Consider the following 19,137-nt stretch of genomic DNA (forward strand, 5'->3'; position numbering starts at 1 on the left):
GTGCCTGCCGCCTTGGCCGTCCTTGGGGCGTAGTTCAGTGGCCTCCAGAAATGTGTTAAATGCCCGCCCCTCAGGCTGAAGCTTTCAAGATAGGCAACAGGCCTCTTACACAGAAACACTGGGCACAGTTCAGTCCCGGCCTCGGTGCTGGGCCCTGGGGCGTTAGCCTGATGAGTCCTGGAGAGCCCTTGAAGGTCTGCTTCTCAGATGCTATAGCCTCGTGGGTCTCGGGGACGCAGGCGCACTGGCTTTCCAAGCTAGATGGTTTTTGGGGGTTCATCTCTCAGGTGTAGGTCTTAAAAGTTGGGGTGCCCGACGTGGAGGTCAAAGCCTCACTGAGGGAGAAGCTGGGAGCCGTCAGTCCCCAGCCCACCCCTGACCGTGGGTCGCTGTGCCAGGAGTGGGGTTTAAGGTGAGCGCGCGTCTCGGCCTCTCCTACCCGTTCTGATGTGGGTTTTGTTCACCAGATTCTAAGAGTCGCTTTGCTAGTTCCTGGATTTCTTTCAGAGGAAATTGTTCTGTGTGTAGCTGTAGATTCAGGGTGTCTACGGGATGCGGGTGAGCTCAGGGTCCTCCTGTGTCACCATCTTGAACCGGAACCCCTTGTAGCTCTTCTGTCTTTGATTCAAAACATTAACAGGTCATCCAAAAGAGTGAGAAGCAGATCACCAGGAATGAGCTCTGAAGGGCTGGAAAGAATTCCCCACTCCTCCCCTCCCCTCCCCCATCACCTATTATTGGGCTTGCACGTGTTTGGCAATCAGTGAACGTTGCTGAAAGGAAGAGTCAAGCTGAGATGTGCAGGTAAAGTGGGGACATTCAGGTTGACAGGCTTACACTGAGAGATGCTGCTCCTGAGTTCTTTTGGGAACAGACACCTAGAAGCAGGTGTGCCCTCGTCTTGAGAATCCTTCAAACACCGCAGATGCAAAGCAGAAAAAAAGAGTAATTCTGAGTTCCTGGAGTGCTGGTGGTTGAATTCACCCACCTTCTGCAGGGCCCACCAGAGGAGCTGAGGTGCTTCCCTCACTGAGCCTCTGTTCACTGACACTCCTGCCTCAGGTCTTTGCACGTGTACTGCCTGGAACACATCTGCTCCCATCTGCGCCTGTCAAATTTCTCTTCATCCATTAGACAGCGGCAACAATTTGACTTTCCTGGATGCTCCTGATTTAGACTGAATTCTTTGGTTGTACTCTCTCAGAGGACCCTCCACTCTTCCTTCACAGCACTTACCACGTTTTGTAACGACGCACGCTGTGTTACGGACAGCATGTTGCCCTGGCAGTGCAGGGAACAAACTGGACCTCAGTGCTCAGTGTGGCACCTGGTACAAGTAGGGGCTCAGTGCAGACCTGCTATTGGGGGTGGGGAGGGGGGAGGGACAGATAGTCTTTTCTTTTTAAAAATGAGTGGTTTGACCTTAGGACTTCTGTCTAAACTCCATTTAAAGGCAGTAAAGATTGAAATATACAAGTTCTCACAAAGACCACAATTAAGAAATGAAAGTTATCCTTTTCTAGTGACATAAATTTATAGGGGAGCTAAAGAGAGAAACTATATGGGTTACCAAAAACAGCCACCAATTTGAGATCTGGTCATAATACTTAAACTGCAATGAGAATAGGTCCTCAGTCTATTTTTATGAAATTTATCCCCACTCTGAAGTGGCAGTGTGTACAAAGGTAACAGAGCTTGTGATAGTTTACAGAAATATTTGTTACAACATGCATATTATGAAGTGCTTCAAACATATACATATTAAGTTTCATGCTGAATAAATAATCCCCCCAATTTTATTTTTACATAAAAATATAATATTGCACTCTTAACAAGACCAGTCATTTTGCATATTTTCTCTTTAGATAAATGATGAAATTCAGCCTTAAAAAGAAAAAAAGATTGAGTAGCAACCTTATTCTAATAAGGGACTAATGTAAAGTTCTCAGTAGAAAAATGAAAGACAATAGCTGCGATTTTTTTGTTTTAAACAAAGCAAATCACTTCAACGTGAATAGGAATAGTCTCATCTCTGCACCTATTTGGACCTCAGAATTAATAGGTGGTCTGTGCAAACCATGATCTCAGTGCAGCCGTGAAGTGTTCTTACCTATGTATGCAACTGAAGGTTACAAGCATACGTAGCCACTTGCTTCCTCTTGTATTTACCTTGACAGCAGAGACTTTGCAATTGTATTTTATACAGTTTTTAAGCGGAATGTTTTAGAAAGTCTGGAAGTTACAAAAGTAGTTCTGTAAACACCATATGAATTAAATGTCCATAACAAACACGCAAGTAATTCTTAGGCAGGAATACATCTTTTTATCTCATGGTAACATTACTGAGCTTATTTTACAGTGTTTTCAAAGCCAATAAAGCAGCACCCCAAGTAAAAATAGAGCCATAATATCATGATAGACTATTCCAGGATTTTTAGGAATTCTGTCTTTATCATGTGTAAGTTTGCTGTGGAGTACACAGATTTTTCTATTGTTCCTAGAATTCTCAAGTGGTATAGGTTAGTAGAAACAGTGGAAACTGCTTCCTAAAAGAATTATTCTGCCTCCTGTTTAAAACAAAGTAAGCTGTGTCCTTTTCTTTTGTAATTCTGTTTTGGGGAAGAAAACTCCTCCTGCATATTAGATTAAATGCCTTAACTGGACTGCATTATTAATATCTGTGCAAACTTTTTCTGAAATGGAGGCTTTCTATTGCAAATTGTTAAGTATTCAATGCTCTGTAAATGGCAGATATTAAAAGAATTATCATTGTGTTTAAATCTTAGTGGCTCAACTAAGGATATTCCATATCTAGTGTTATGGATTTTAAGTAGGATTTTTATGAAGAAACAGAATGTGTCTGAAAATAAAAGATACTTGTGTTGTTGTTTGTGACTGTCAAAAAGTCTGGTTCTACTTTGAGCTAAGAAGGCAACAGGCAAAAACTGCCTAACACTGAGATTCAAATATTCAGATATTCCAAAAAATGGTGCAGAGGCACCTACTGAATTTCATACTTCTCAAAGAAAGCAATGATTAAGTCCTGAATTCTTTATCCTTATCTTTCCTTTTTTGGGGGTAGTGGAGTGGGTGTGTTATCTTGGCAGAAAACTTTTAAAATATAATCTTCAGAGCATTTTATACAAACAGCTAACCAATTTAAATTCCACTGGCTTTTTTGGAGTAATAGAAAATAGAAAGTAATAGAAAACAGAAATAGAGAGATGCTCATCTTTTCTTTAGAATCCTCTATGGAAAAAAAACTTTAAGAATATGATTTTAATTTACTGTGCCAGACTTCAACCTTGTTGGTTAGTGCATACTGACACACCCTCCAGGTTATTACTAAACAAAACTTTCCTCTCAGGACCTTGTGAGGCTGCAGAATTTTGTGCAGATGAATAGACTTTATCATTACTTGGATGGTTTGTTTGGTCATCCATTTCTTCGGGTTTGACCTCCTGTAACTGGCGAAGTCAGCAAATCTAGCTTGGAGTTAAAGTGCCTTGCAGAATGCGAGGTTCTCCTCACTCATCCAGCTGCATAGCTGCTGAGGAAGGAATAGAACATTGGCTGTTTCAGGCGCGGCTGGTCCTTCCGACACCAGGCGATCACGGTCCCATCACTGTTTGCGGTGTACAAATGGTGGCCATCGCAGGAAAATGTAAGGCTGTGAAAAAAAAATCCCATTTGTATATTGTGTCTCTGAAAAGTGTATCAGCATATTGGTGATCATATGGAAATCAGTGTAAGGGGGTTAAGATATCTTTACTGGAGCACAGAGACAAACAAAATGACGGCCTACAACTCATTGGTTTTGACTGTAATTCTAATATAGTTTACTTGCTCTGCTGGCATGTTTGTCAAGCTCCTTCTAACCAAGTGATACAGACTAAACCAGGACCAAAAGGATCGGTACGTTCTGTTCCTTCTTTGCATATTTTCTTTTCCCTTCTTGTTTAGCCTGATTACTTAAACAACAAATACTTGGGTATAGGAAACTTTGAAAAATACAGCAGTACTACATTTTCTCTCTATAGAAATAAATGGTGATTATTTTATGGAGGGATTTTATTTCCCTGAAAGGGGAAAGGGTAAAAAATGTAACATTAATGCATAATTAATTTAGGTTCATTAAACTTTACATTTAGTGGATTAAAAATAAGTTTATTTTAATAAAGTAGAATTTGAATCACTTCCTTCCAATTGAGTGTTTAAAGTCAAATTTGTTGACAGAGCACAGGGTAACTGGTTGTTTAGCAGTCCTGTCAAGCACACTCCTGTAGCCATCAATCACCATTATGGGATTTTCCATAAGGAAAGGGAAAAAATCCATCACTTCTGCAGTTCAAGAGGCCTTCCCTGGCGCGAGCCCAGCATGCCTGCCTGTGGGACTGTGAGCTCCTGACCCAGATTCTGAGCTCCATGAAGACAAGCACTTTGCCTCCTCTTGCCACCGGGCCCCGGACATCCTGGGCTTCGATAAATGGCCGGCTGTTTATAATGACTCTCATTACGCACTTCTGTACCTCTGTGTGCTTTACTGTCTCTCCAACAAAACAGCCTCAGAGTATGTTATGAAGAAAAGAAGAGGTGAGGGAGGTTTTACCTTACAATAGGCTTATTTGATTTAGGAAATGTAATTTCCCGCACAGGCTTTAGGTCCCAAGTACTCCATAACCTGGAGGAAGAAAAAAGTCATTATCTAATTATGCAAACTAACGTTCCCTTCCCTAAAAATTGAACCTACGTGTTTACTTGTTAAAAATCATCTGGAAGGAAACACAATAAACGATTAACAGTAGTTACTTCTGGCAGTTTGCCCAGGTGGGTGGGGAGAAAGGAAACCTAACTGTATATTTTCATATTGTTACTCTTTCATAGTTGACAAATAATATAAAATTTCAAAAATGTACTAAAGCTATCTTTACTATTTATAAATAAAACAAAGAACTGAAGAACCGATATCCGAAGGTGATTTTAAATCTCTAAATATTAGATATTACTATGTTTAGGTAGTAAAAACTAATTTTTGAAACTTCTGTGCCCTCATAAACAAAAGTACACAAAGAAATAAAAAACTCCTCTTACCTTACAATTCCATTTTCTAATCCCCCAGCAATCACGTTGATAGATATCCCCTCAGGCTGGTTAGAGAAAGCCACGGAACAAATGATCTCTCTGCAGTGGACATGTCCAACGAGGTCCCCGTTCACTGTCCAGAGTCTGAGGTCACTGCCCCCGCCAGCTAAAACGCCACAGTCACCCGCAGGTCACCAGGCTGTGGGTGTCACAGAGCCCCCTACACTGGGCCCCAGAAGGGCACCCCTGAGGGCCTAGCTTGTTTGTTTTAGTGATGAAGTTTATAGGCAACTCACGACTGAGGACGGTATAAATGGAACTACTGCATTGTAAGTCACACAGAGTTGGCATATTTATCTAGAGATGATGACCAGTGAAGAAAATGAAAATAAAAAATTAAGCTACAAGGTAGAGCAACAATGTAAATTAACCATGAATCTTTCTGTAGTCATAATATTTCAGCATACAAACTGCCAAATCTGAATTTGAAAGTACCTAGAAAGCTAAACAATCTCCAAAAAGAGAAGAAAATATTCTGTGAAACTATCTATAAGAAGTGACTTCCGGAACTTCTGAAGAAAAAAAATGTTACAGTAAAAGCTGAGTTAAAAACTAATTCTTAAAAAAAAAAGAAAGCTAATTCTTCAGAATGTCTAAGATTGACTCTTACAAATCAATGTCTTATTAAACGAACTTTTTTTCCTTTCAAAGACCATGAGTAACCAAACTTTTTGTAGTTTTCCAGGGGGTGGAGGAGGCACTAATTGCTTTAATATCCTCTATAAACTCGGGCTGTGGTTTGGGGCCTCATGGTGATGTGTCCAGCCTTCTCTGGAGAAATATTCTCATACTGATAAGACAGAGGTTAAGAGGCATGATAAAGTTTGGATGACATAGTGTGTTACTACACTTAATTTTATCTCTCCATTAGAACTAACAGAAAAGCAGAGAATGTGTTTCTCTCTTTATTAAGGAAATGAAAAGATTTTATAGCAAAGAAATAAATATTGGAAATACTTCTTTACCTAAAGGTATGCGAAAGACCTTCAAATGTCACCAACCGAAATGCCTAGTGTGTTGCAGTATCATTCACAGTAGCCAAAAGGTGGGAACAACCCAAATGTGTATCAAGAGATGAATGGATAAACAAAAATGTGGTATATCTATACGATGGAATATTGTTTAGCCACAAAAAGTAATGAAGTTCTGATACAGGCACCAACACGGATAAACCTTGAAAGTGGTACGCTAAGTGAAATAACCCAGACACAAAAGGACAAATACTGTATGATTCCACTTATATAAAATATCTAGAATAGGCAAATTCACAGAGATAGAAAGTCGAATAGAGGTTACCAGGATCTGTTGGGGAGGGAGGAGTGGGAGTTACGGTTACAGAGTTTCTGTTCAGGGTGATGAAAAAGTTTTTGAAATGGACAGTGGTGATGGTTGCACAACATTGTGAACGTAATAATGCCACTGAATTGTATTCTTTAAAACGGTTTAAATGGCAGCTTGTATGTTAAATATATTTTACCACACACATAAACACACACACATACACACACAAAGATTAAAAAATGCCCAGTGGTCTACTTCCCATTGTAGAATATCGATTAGGAGAGATTATCCAAATAAAGCATCAAGATATAGGAGACTCTGGGACTTCCCTGGTGGCTCAGTGGTTAAGAATCCGCCTGCCAATGCAGGGGACACGGGTTCGATCCCTGGTCCGGGGAGATCCCACATGCCGCCGAGCAGCTAAGCCCGTGTGCCACAACTACTGAGCCTGCGCTCTAGAGCCTGCGAGCCACAACTACTGATCCCACGTGCCACAACTACTGAAGCCCGTGCGCCTAGAGCCCGTGTGCTGCGACAAGAGAAGCCACCGTAATGAGAAGCCCGCACACCGCAATGAAGAGTAGCCCCTGCTCACCCCAAGTAGAGAAAGCCCGCGTGCAGCAACAAAGATCCAACACAGCCAAAAATAAATAAATTAAAAAAAAAAAAGATATAGGAGACTCAATATGCTAAAGAAATACAATTGTTGATGATAAACTCATCTTTTACGTAAGTAGAGATTTCACTCTTTCTTTTGTATTTAATATCTAATAAAGATTTTAAAAAATATATAAAGTAACCAGATGTGTACTAGTAAGGTCAGAAGGCTTATTAAAGTCATTGGATACATATCCATAAAAGATATGGATGTAGGGGTTGGTAACTGTAAGACACAGCTACTGCATGGCTTAGTTCTTCAAAATAAAAAATCTAAATGTGGTCCTCAACTCTGAAGTATGGTATGGAACTTAATAGGCAAAGAGTTACCCTAGCAGATTGCCCAGAAACTTGGTCTACCACAAAACCAAGTAAACACTCATCTGCCTAAGATTATAAATATATATTAAAAAAAAAAATCGAGGCCCTTACCCAATACCGGATTGCTTTCATGTATAATTTAACATATCAACTAAAAGTCAGAAAGTTGGGCATTCCTGAAAAAATCTTTATTCTTCCTATACATCTTCATCAAAATTAAAAGACATTGGAGAACTACCCCCTACTCTGAATCTTAGAATATTATATTAACTTCAGAGTACCACTGGCAACACAGGAAAAGGCTATGAACCCTAGTTGAAATGCATATATTTTGATATAGTGGCAGAATGATTTAAAAAAATACAGAAACCATCTACTATAATATTTACATAGTTTAATAAATTTTACATCTTATCACTATAACAACCACATCCCATAATAAGCCCTGGGAAATTAGGATCAGGAGGAGTGAGTTTGCCAGTGTTATCTTCAGCCCCAATACAGAAATGTTTGAGATTATATATGTGTATACATACACATATACATATATTATATATACATATACATACACATGCATATATATTTATTTCTCTTAAATTTTGATTTTAAAGTTACTTGGATGGTTCTCATTGAAGTGTCAAGACTTTTGGTAGGCTACATCTGATAACTTTCTTCCCTTCCTGGACTATAAGAATAGGAGAATGAAATATATTCTGGATCACTAAACATAAATTTGTCCTCTCTTTTAAAAAATCATTATTCTTATTATGCTCTCTATATGCCACATGCTCTTTATGAGTACCCTTCTATATGCATTGAGAGGCCTCAAACAAGTTGAGAAGGCCTTTTTGTTCAAAGTGGAAAGAAAGTTCTAGCCATTACTCTATTCTACTGTGCGCACTACCTAGGGGCACCTGAACACCCTACTAGTGAGCTGGTAATTGTAAGCAAAAGTAATCTGGTTTCTTGTTCCCATATGACTAGCTAATATAATATCACAGATATAATAAATCACTACTGGCAGCAGGAAAGTATTAACTTTACAAAATTCAGTTCCCTCGGGATCAGTCCTAACTTCCAAATGTTGCCAAAACAAGAAAGTAGAGAACTCTATATAAATAATCATTATATGATTCCCCCAAATTCCCTCTTGATGTGACATACTAAAAGCCACTAATGTACAAATCAAGGAAGAACAATCAGCAAAGTCATCAATCATCTGCCCACACTTATATTACCAAAGTCAACTATTTAAGATCTTTCCCCTTAGTTATGCTGATTAGGAAATAAAAATGTTTTCATGACATTATTTTATGACTAGGGGTGAAGACTGGCAAATACTTCACATCTGAAATCTTGAAGCATGACTGAAGATGTTACTTTTCTTGAATACAAGCATGAATGAGTGTTTTGTAAAAACAAGAGCTTTATCGTGGTATAGTACAAAAATAAATATTCGGACTTTGTCCCAGGTCCCTGGCATAGAGCTCCTAAAACCCTTGTTAATTTACTGTCTTTTTTATGCTAATGAGATGACTCCTGGGGGGAGGCCCAGACAGCTTCAGGATGGGAACTGCTCACCCGAAAAACCAACCCCAAGTTAGAACTTACAGCACCTCCCACTTCCAGGGAAGGGAGAGGGGCTGGAGGTTGAGCTCAGTTCCTACTGGCCAATGATTGAATCTACCTTGCCTACAGAATGGAACCTTAGAAAAACTCCTAAACAACAGGGGGAGGAGAGTTTCCAAGTTGATGAGCACACTGACGTGCCAGGAGGGTGGACAGACCCTGTGACCTCACCCTACCTACCTTTTCTTCTGGCTGTTCACGTCTATCCTTTGTAATGAACCATAGTAGTAAGTACAGTGTTTTACTGAGTTTTGTGAGTCATTCGAGAGAATTATCAAACCTGGTGGGGGGTCTTGGGACTCCCAAATTTGCTAACTTCAACTAGTTAGTGTCAGAATTGAATTGCACTGTTGGACACCCAGTTGGTGTCACAGAATTGGAGAACTGTTTAGTGTCTGGAAAGACCACACATTTGGTGTCAGGAAAAAACAAACAATATGAAAAATGCAAGCAAAGGATAAAAGACCACCCATTGTAGATGTGTCAAAGATATCTGTACTGAGTGGACAAAAAGAAACAGTTTTTCAAAGGATCCTTTCAATTAATGGAAATGCAAACAGAAAATTTATGAGCTTTTCAACAGTTCTTTCCCACTGGATGCATCAAGTTTTTTAATATGTATACATGAAAAAACAAAAACTAAAAGCCAGACCTTTGATTAGGAGATATATCTTTGTCATGTAAATTTTGGGCAAATTATACTTCCATTATTATTTTATACTACCCTCTCACAGGAACTACAAGACACATGTAGGAAGTTGATCATCTGCTGATGCTTTTCATTTAGTCAGGAGGGAGGTAGCAAAGTCAGTAGTTAAAAAGCAGAAGCAAAAAAGGATGGAAAAACAAAACCAAAGGAAATTCAGATAATTATGTAACAGTAATTTGCTTAACTTACATGTGCTCAAATGCAATCTTACATATATCTGAAAAAAAGTTAAATTATGACAATACTAACTTTTGCATAAGTAGATGCCTAAACTGATGAACTCAATCTTCAACCTTACTGGTTTTTTTTTTGGCCTCGCTGTGCGGCATGGCGGATCTTAGTTCCCTGACTAGGGATCGAGCCCATGACCCCTGCATCGGGAGTGTGGAGTCTTAACACACATACATGCTATCCCCTAAGCATACAGATCTGGCAGGGGCCTGAGAGATGGAATGCAACCGTTGCACCTGTGATGTAACCAGCTGGCTGAATGCACTGCGACTGCAGCCACCCTGTGCTTTGGTTTTGGGGCCAGCTCACCTGAGTCACACACGGTGGCAATGTCACCTGTAGTCTCACTGGCAGAGACGGCTGTGACAGGGCTTTTGTGTCCCGCCAGACTTTGTACGTAGCACAACCTGAAACACCAAAGACATGAATTTGCATATGATCATTACATATAATTATATTCTCTTATTTGTATAATTCTTTTCCTCGGTGTATATGTATCTACTATTTATAAGGCATTCCTGACTATATTCCTAACTGATTGTTTAATTCAATAAGATTACAAAGGTAAAGTCTGTATTTCATGCTTAAAGCTATTATGATATAAAGATATTATTTTAGTGCATCTATTTCTCACAGTGAGAACTGAAACATTAAAAGTAGCTATTTTAGAGTTGGAGATTTCTGTACCTGTTTAAATCCCATATGATGCAGGTTCCATCTCTGCTCACACTTATCATTATACTGTATGGTTTGCAGACAAACAAGCTGGTTATCTCTTCTGTGTGCCCATAGAGATGTATCTGAGACTCCATTTCTATCTCTGAAGGCTAAAATTAAAAACATAAGTAAAGTATAAGACAAAAACCATGACGAAAGGTATCCTAGTGTCGTATCCCAAAAATAAAAACAACCCAAGTGATTCAAACATTCTTCTCAAACATCTCATTTTTCAATCTAGTTCAACTTTTTCTAAAGAGTAAAACTAATTAAACATTAAAAAATTTTTAATTGACCATAATTTCATCAACAAATAAGCTTTTCATTTTTGTCTCTTCTTTTCCAGTCTTTAGCCAAATACATATGTATTTTATAGCTGTGATTATTGCCATACAAATAACTCCCTGTTTTGTATACATTCTCCCATAAGCATTTTCCATTTTTGACAGTGTCTTCAAAATGATTTTTAAGTGTTATAATACTCTATACAGTTAGTATACCATAATTTACTTGAGCATCCTTTTTAAAAAAAAAAATTAATTAATTAATTTATTTATTTGGGCTGCGTTGGGTCTTTGTTGCCGCACGCGGGCTTTCTCTAGTTGCGGTGAGTGGGGGCTACTCTTCATTGCGGAGCACGGGCTCTAGGCGCACGGGCTTCAGTAGCTGTGGCACACAGGCTCAGTAGTTGTGGCTCGTGAGCTCTAGAGCGCAGGCTCAGTAGTTGTGGCGCACGGGCTTAGTTGCTCCGCGGCATGTGGGATCTTCCTGCACCAGGGCTCGAACCCGTGTCCCCTTCCTTGGCAGGTGGATTCTTAACTACTGCACCACCAGGGAAGCCCCCTTGAGCATCCTTTATGATAGGCATTTAAAATTGTTTCAAATTTTTTCAAAATTATAGATGTCATAATTAAATCCTTCATGTATATAAGTTTTGTTCCTCCTCTAAATCATTTCTTTAGAATTTCCAGGATCCTACTAGTGGATCAGTGAATATTAATAATTTTACAGTTCTTGAGTGTACTTTTCAAAGGCTTTGTACCAACTCATGATGCCACCAATGGCGATGTATTACTCATCAATTGTTGTGGACTGATTTTCTAAATCAAACATTGCAAACTGATGTTCCAAGTTCCACATGGCTCACAGACACCAGATGTCCACACAGGGTCTAACCTTTGTTTTCATTAGGGTAGCAGTTTATTGTCATAAAGTATTTCAATACAAAGAATATAGAAAAGTAGAAAGAAAGTATAATAAAAAGCTGTATACTGACCACTCAGTTAAACTAATCCTAACATTTTATAAGATCAGCTTATTTTTTAAATAAAGAAAACATTAAACATTACATAGTCTGTGTACTGTTTTACATCCTATTTCTTCTCTCTTGTCAGAAGTTACTATTATCCTGAATTTTGTATTTGTTTCCCATGTATGTAGAATTTATGTTCTACTATATGTTACTATAAGGATTGTATTGTTTTCCATGTTGCTAAGCTTTATATATATGGTATTAATTATTCTTTAGGTATCTGCTGCATCTTGCCTTTTTGATCACCACTGCTTTTGAAACATATCTGTGTTGAGTTATTAGCTGCAGCTCATCTATTTCAAGTGCTTTATTTTTCACATAAAAATACCTATTTTATTCTTAAAGACTCAGATGACCAGGCAATACCAGGCTTACAGTTCCCCTTGGAACCACGGGCTTGAGCTGTGTGGCAGTGGCTTCTGTTTAGCTAGGGCATGTGGCCTTCAGCTGCACACAACCACAGCAAACAGATGGCTCTGAACAAGGGCACGAGTTCTGCTTCTTCTCCGTGACCTTCCCCGCAGGGCCAGGAGCCTGCAGGGCCACAGGGATGTGCCAGCGCCCTTGCAGACCATTCTTCAGGGTCCCTGGGACCAAGGAATTCCTTGCCCCAAAAGGCCTGAGCTCCTTCCTTCTCTGCCTGAACTCTGCAGCATTTCAGTTTGTGACTCAATTCCCATTCTAAATCTTTGAAAATTTCCCGAGTTTTAAACAGCAATCAAGGTTGCTTTAACTTGAATTTCTCTTATTGTAACTAAGTTTAACTTTTTCACATATTCATTTTCTTATCTGTAAATTTGTGTGCTTGGTTTTGTGTATTTGTTACTACATTAGAAAAATTATGTGAAGGAATTCCTCTATTTGTGGAATAGAATGCAAGTACCTTTCTTGTTTCTTCTGCTGGATGACCTGGATCCTCATGCCAGGCTAGGGACGCCTTACCCAAACTCAAGTCTTGAGGATCCTGGACAACCCAGGGAATTCCAATCCAGGCTGTAATTCCAGGCAAGAGTTGGTCCTATCTGACTCATCCTTACTCTTAGGGACCAGCCTTTTGGACAAGGGCCTCCTTGGGACTCCCCAGCTTGCTCTGTCCCTTGTTGTTGTTTTCTATTCCTCTCACAAGAGGCTGTCCAAGGACAGGGTCAATATTCTAGGATTGACAAATGCCCTCAAGGCTAAAGCTCCCTCCTTGCTTATTAAAAAAAAAGAAAAAAATATATATATTTGTATATATATGTGTGTGTGTGTGTGTGTATTTTTTTTTTTTACTTCATGATCATGAATAATATTTATGGGGTAAACACAAGATAGGTACCCTGTAGTGGTTATTGAAATTTTATAGACTTTGCACTTTAAAATGATTACAAGAGTTAGTGTTACTAGATGATTCCCTGATGGATCAGAAAATAATTTCCATGGGTAGAACAGGAATCTTGTGCTGGCTTACTTCTTCATAAAATGTTCTTGAATGGTGTAATACTACCTCGGATAAACTGCATATATATTCTCCTACCACCATCAATTTAGAGAATAGAAATACAGGTGTTCACTTATATGAAGATGATGTGGCCACACTATTTAATTAGTGAAAAAATGACTCAAGACCAACTATTTTAAAATCAGTTATCACTTTTAGAAGACATTCTTCTCTAATACTGTATATAAATGGCTTATAGATAACAATTCCCTATAACCAACTAACGTATTCGTCATGACACATGTAGAATGCATTTTAGCAGACTATCTTCGGATAGTCAACAGAAACTCACAATGCTCAAAGTTATATATGCTTCACTAGCTCAGGAAAGTACTTCATAGGATTCCCTTGAAAATATTTTCAGACAACAATTATTTTGGTCATATCCTACATGGTGCTACATGGGAGGTGGTCTTTCGTATGTGTCAAGGCCAACACAAACGAGAGCATAAATACTTTTAGAATCATGGCATTCAATGGGTTGGGAGAACAGAAGCTAGTAAACATGAGGTGTTTCCTGCCAACCTCACAGGCATAGGGTCACATCTGCAGCTTTGGGGACCCCAAAATGATGAGACGGTCCCCAGTAAAAAGCAACAACAACATCTACAAAAACCCAAGTAACCTTCTCTCAGATCAAACAATGATAAAACCACACAGCTAAGATACAATTTTGGACATGGTTTAAATAGTAACTGTTAATCTCATGACTTGATTAACTAATACTATTAATACTTAGGAGAAAAAGAAAACCCTTACAAATAAATTGAAAAAATCCATTTTCAGACAAATACAGAACTGAGGAAAGGTAAGCAACCTAAGAATTCACAATAACTTCAAACTAAAAGAAGCATGTGTCTTGCTGTATTCAAATGATAATAGCTACATCTTTGATCTATTTCAAAGCTATGTTGTGCAAAATGACTCCTATACCGAGTACAGCTTAATCTTTTTTTTTTTTTTAACCAATACTGTATACTGTGCTAGCGTATAATTAAAATTTTAAATTATAGGAGGAATGGAAGTAAGGAAAACTAAGAGCAAGGCTGTTCATAGTGTTGGGAAAAGCAAGAGGAAATAAAAAACAAAAGATGAAGCTAGTTTTTAAATAGGTGTCTATGATGGTGCAAATGATCTGAGTGTACAAGCAGACAACTGCTCTAGCAGCAGAGATTAGAATATATTTGTAGAAAAAAGGAAACAGGGTGAGCTCAGAAGGTGAAAGGCAATGGCAGTGGTAAATATTAGAGACGTTATAAAATAACATCCGCTTTAGGCCTTGGGGAGTAAAAAGGAGAAAACAGAAGACATTCCAAAAGTGAAGGCGCCTCTCTGCTCAGACTCCTTAGCATTCTTATTGTGGCCTGTGTATAAGAAGACCCTCACCTCACTCTACTGTTCCTGCCCTGAATTTGGCACTCCTCCCAGCATGTTATACTCTAAACTACACATAAAATTATCTGCCATCCCCCAAACTACCATGCCTTTGTTTCCATGTGTTGGTTTACTTTGCTACAATACTCTTTCCTCTTTTCTCCACTTAGTAAAATGGTCCTTTAAGATCTAGCTCATGTGTAACTTTTCAGGCTTCCTGACATCTGGTTGGTCCCACTTCTGGCTCTTCTAAGCTGTGTGTGAATCTTTCTTAGAGCACAACCTCACTGTCCTGCAGTAACCTGTACATGCTGACCTCCTGACACAGAGCCCTCACCACGGCCGGCCTGTATCACTACAGCGCCTCTGAAATGGTACCCTCCCCTCCAGCCTCACACTCCTTTTAAGCGATTCTCCTTGTAGGCGCTACAGTGATGGCCTTAAAATGCTGACTGGATCATATCACTCCTGCTTCAAACATTTTAATGACTCCTTAGACTAAGAGACAGAAACAATATTATGATCACATTTATACCCCAAGGATCGTGGCAAAGAACCTTAACAAGGGCTTAAAAGGGAATAAACTTGGACAGAAAAGTAAGGAACTGAGCATCACCCTATGCTAGAAATACAGGTTTCACCCAGTAAAACATGTTTTATAAAATGATACAGAAAATTATAATTAAAAAAAAGCACAGGGGCTTCCCTGGTGGCGCAGTGGTTGAGAATCCGCCTGCCAATGCGGGAGACACGGGTTCGAGCCCTGGTCTGGGAAGATCCCACATGCCGCAGAGCAACTAGGCCCAGGAGCCACAACTACTGAGCCTGCGCGTCTGGAGCCTGTGCTCCGCAACAAGAGAGGCCGCGACAGTAAGAGGCCCGCACACCGCGATGAAGAGTGGCCCCCGCTTGCCGCAACTAGAGAAAGCCCTGGCACAGAAACGAAGACCCAACACAGCCAAAAATGAAAATAAATTTTTAAAAAAGCACAGAGCACATTTTAGACTAGAATGATAATCACTAAGTTATCACCCTAAATTTGCCACTAATGCTCAACAGCACCACAGACAGCTGATTCAAGAAAGGAATGACAGACCTACAGTGGAAATGCCTCTTAGGAATTGGTCCTTTAATTAACTACTAAAATACTGTAGGTTTAATCTCTTAATAAAGTAAGTACTGTTACTGCAAAAAAAAAAAAAAAGAAAGAAATTACAGTCGATTAAAAGAAGTATTGCATAATGTCTTCTTCACTAGAGTGTTTTAATAATTTAACTCTCAAATCCAAAGGATTCAGTGAATGAAAAAATTTCTTCTAGTAAGTGGTAGAAATCAAGACTGGCTACTTGGATTTTTCTGTCATTTAATTTACCCAGAGGGCATAGGAATGTTGAACATTAGGAGTTCTGTACTTCCAACTTTTATAGAATCTTGTGGGATACTTGTAAGCACTCAGGTTTATACCGAGAATGAAAGCAAGCAAGCAAGCATCAAAATGCCATGAAAAAGCCTAAACTCAAAACAGATCATAACTCAAAATACTGTCTGTCTCTGACCTTTACAGTTATTTTCAAAATTTTTGTGATCTTAATAAACCTAAAATTAAAGAGTTAGACACGTGACCTTTTACATTTTAACAGCTTATGTGAAGAGATTAAAGTACAAAAGATTAAAGTACAAAAAATTTAATCTTATACCAAATTTATACTTCATAAAGGGTTTCTTCCCCTCACTGACATGAAAATCCCACAAAACGCGCCCAGGACCTACCGTGCCGCTCATGAATCTGTTTGTGTAGGCTGTGATGACGCCACATTTGCTCCCAGTAAACAGTTGGCAACTGTCCGGTACCCAAGCACAACTAGTCACCTAGAGAAAGGACAAATCAAAGATTATCATGTTTAAAAAGCATAAGAAATGCTTCTATTTTTCTGACAATTTTAAAAAAAATATATGATCACAAAATTTAAGGTAAACATTTTACTTGAAATGATTAGAATGGTGTAAGATATAATAATATTCTGTAACTTTAAGCTATCTAAAAGCTGTTTCCAAGTTAAAATGTATTACAATGCATTGTCTATGATTTTACATTTTTCTGTGTACACACACACACACACACACACACAAATACACGTAGGGCCATTTGTTCCTCAGAAACTTAAACACAATGATTCAGGATTGACTAGATCCAAGGTTGAGAGGGTGTGTGTGTGTGTGTGTGTGTGTGTGTGTGTGTGTGTGTGTGTGACAGAGAGAGAGAGAGAGAGAGAGAGAGAGATGCATTTACCTGATTTTTACTTTTCTTTTTTTTTTTTTTCTTTTTCTGTCTTTGGTAGGGAAACAGAGTATATATAAATAGAGGTACTGCTTCTAACAGTTCTAAAGATTGCTAGATAGGAGAAGAAAGAAAGATAAACGTGGAGAAAAAAATCTGGGATTATTCCTTGGGGATTATAAACCCTTGAGTCCCAACCATGGAGACACTATTCAAGGTCGGCTCACCTCTTTGCTCGGCCTGACAGTCTTCCTCTGGCACTAGCTGACCCCCAGCACCACGCCCCCAGCAGCTGTCCCCAGCCGCTCTGCCCCCTCTCCAGTCCCACCTCTCCCGGTCGGTCGGCTGCTCAGCAATACCCACATACTTCACTTCACTTCCCTAAGAAGACGGCGATCATCAGCCACAGACCTCATCCCTTTCCCTCCTTCGGGCCTCAAAATGTCTCGGCGTCACCTCCTGATTTAGAGAAGCCCCTCTGTTTTTAAGGCCAGCCCCACCCCACCCCAGTGTTTCTCAAACAACTGTCAGAATTTCAAACTGTCATTTGCTGGCTTCTTCCCCTGGCCCTGCAAACGTGTTCAAGTGTCTGCTACCTTGAAAGGTGACTTGCTTTGAGCCTGACTCTTCTTAACTCTCAATATATCTTCAGAGTCCATTGGATCTAATTTTATTTTTTGAGTTTCTTTCTTGAATAGTTCTATTTGTAAAGATTGATATTTCATAATTTTTATTCTTTCTTAGAGGTCTTCCAAAGAGCAAAAAGAAAATGTACCTATTTCCTATATGTAGAATAAAACTCATGCTGTCTTGCAATTACCATATGGGTTGACTGAACTCTTTTATAAACCTAAGTTACATTTTTAGGATTTCAATAATCTCATTTTTTTCTCTATTTTGAAACACTTTGCTATTTCATCATTCTAGGAATTATTTCATCTCTACTCTTCAATTATTCCCAACTATGCTAAAACAAAACAAACAAAATAAGAAAATGGAAGAATAATGGATCTCCCAGAAGGATGATGTAAAATGTGAAATAAATTGTCATCTTTTTTTAATAAATTTATTTATTTACTTATTCATTTATTTATTTTTGGCTGCGTTGGGTCCTTGTTGCTGCACGCGGGCTTTCTCTAGCTGTGGTGAGCGGGGGCTACTCTTTGTTGCAGTGCGCGGGCTTCTCGTTGCGGTGGCTTCTCTTGTTGCGGAGCACGGGCTCTAGGCGCATGGGCTTCAGTAGTTATGGCACGCGGGCTCAGTAGTTGTGGCTCACGGGCTCTAGAGCGCAGGCTCAGTAGTTGTGGCGCATGGGCTTAGTTGCTCTGCAGCATGTGGGATCTTCCCGGACCAGGGCTTGAACCCGTGTCCCCTGCATTGGCAGGTGGATTCTTAACCACAGCCCCACCAGGGAAGTCCCTAAATTGTCATCTTTTGGTTTTCTTATTGCATTGTCAAAAGAATGTTGTCATCTTTTGAGAAAGTATAAAAGAAGACCAAAGACACCATTTCTGTAGTCTACTTTCAGCTGTCATCGAACACAGTTGGAAATTGAGAATTTTTCATTTTCCAGCAATAATGGAAAAGAGAAGAAAATTGACAGGAACATGTTTCACAATTATGAGATCAATCAGAAGATAAAGGCTAAGAGACAGCAGGACTCTAATCTGTAAGGATGATGATGAAATTGATCAGATAAGTGAAATCTCAGAGTGTGAGTCTTCATATGATAATACCCTGGACAAATTTTCTCAAACTAAACAACCAATGAGTGAACAGCATATTTCTAAGAACAAAATGAAATATGGTATTCTTATCTAGTTAGTTAGGCACTTGACCGGAAGTACTTTATCACACCGTGTTTGGTAGAAATCTGGATCATCCTGTTTTGCTAAAAGGACTTAATGAGAGTATTTTTTCATCTTTAATGATGTTTCTGTGCCCAACTTTACAAGATAGAAATAATTTTTCAGTGCTTAAATTCTTATTAAAATTTATAATAAGGT

The 19,137-nt window shown here is 39.1% G+C and overlaps 1 protein-coding gene across 5 annotated transcripts in view; it reads right to left on the reverse strand.

The window, feature by feature from the left end:
- Positions 1-1,528: 1,528 nt before the first annotated feature.
- Positions 1,529-19,137, reverse strand: part of LYST (lysosomal trafficking regulator) — a 202,393-nt gene continuing 184,784 nt past the window's right edge. For all 5 annotated transcript variants that reach the window (XM_059899076.1, XM_059899079.1, XM_059899078.1 and 2 more), the window contains 6 exons: positions 16,624-16,722; positions 10,658-10,797; positions 10,280-10,377; positions 5,092-5,248; positions 4,610-4,681; positions 1,529-3,670 (listed from right to left, as the gene is read on the reverse strand). In XM_059899076.1, coding sequence (XP_059755059.1) covers positions 3,532-3,670; positions 4,610-4,681; positions 5,092-5,248; positions 10,280-10,377; positions 10,658-10,797; positions 16,624-16,722 — 705 coding nt within the window. In that variant the 3' untranslated portion in view covers positions 1,529-3,531. The remainder of the gene's footprint in view (positions 3,671-4,609; positions 4,682-5,091; positions 5,249-10,279; positions 10,378-10,657; positions 10,798-16,623; positions 16,723-19,137) is intronic.

This window comes from Balaenoptera ricei, chromosome 16 (assembly GCF_028023285.1).
Source record: "Balaenoptera ricei isolate mBalRic1 chromosome 16, mBalRic1.hap2, whole genome shotgun sequence".
In the NCBI taxonomy this organism is placed as follows: Eukaryota; Metazoa; Chordata; class Mammalia; order Artiodactyla; family Balaenopteridae; genus Balaenoptera; species Balaenoptera ricei.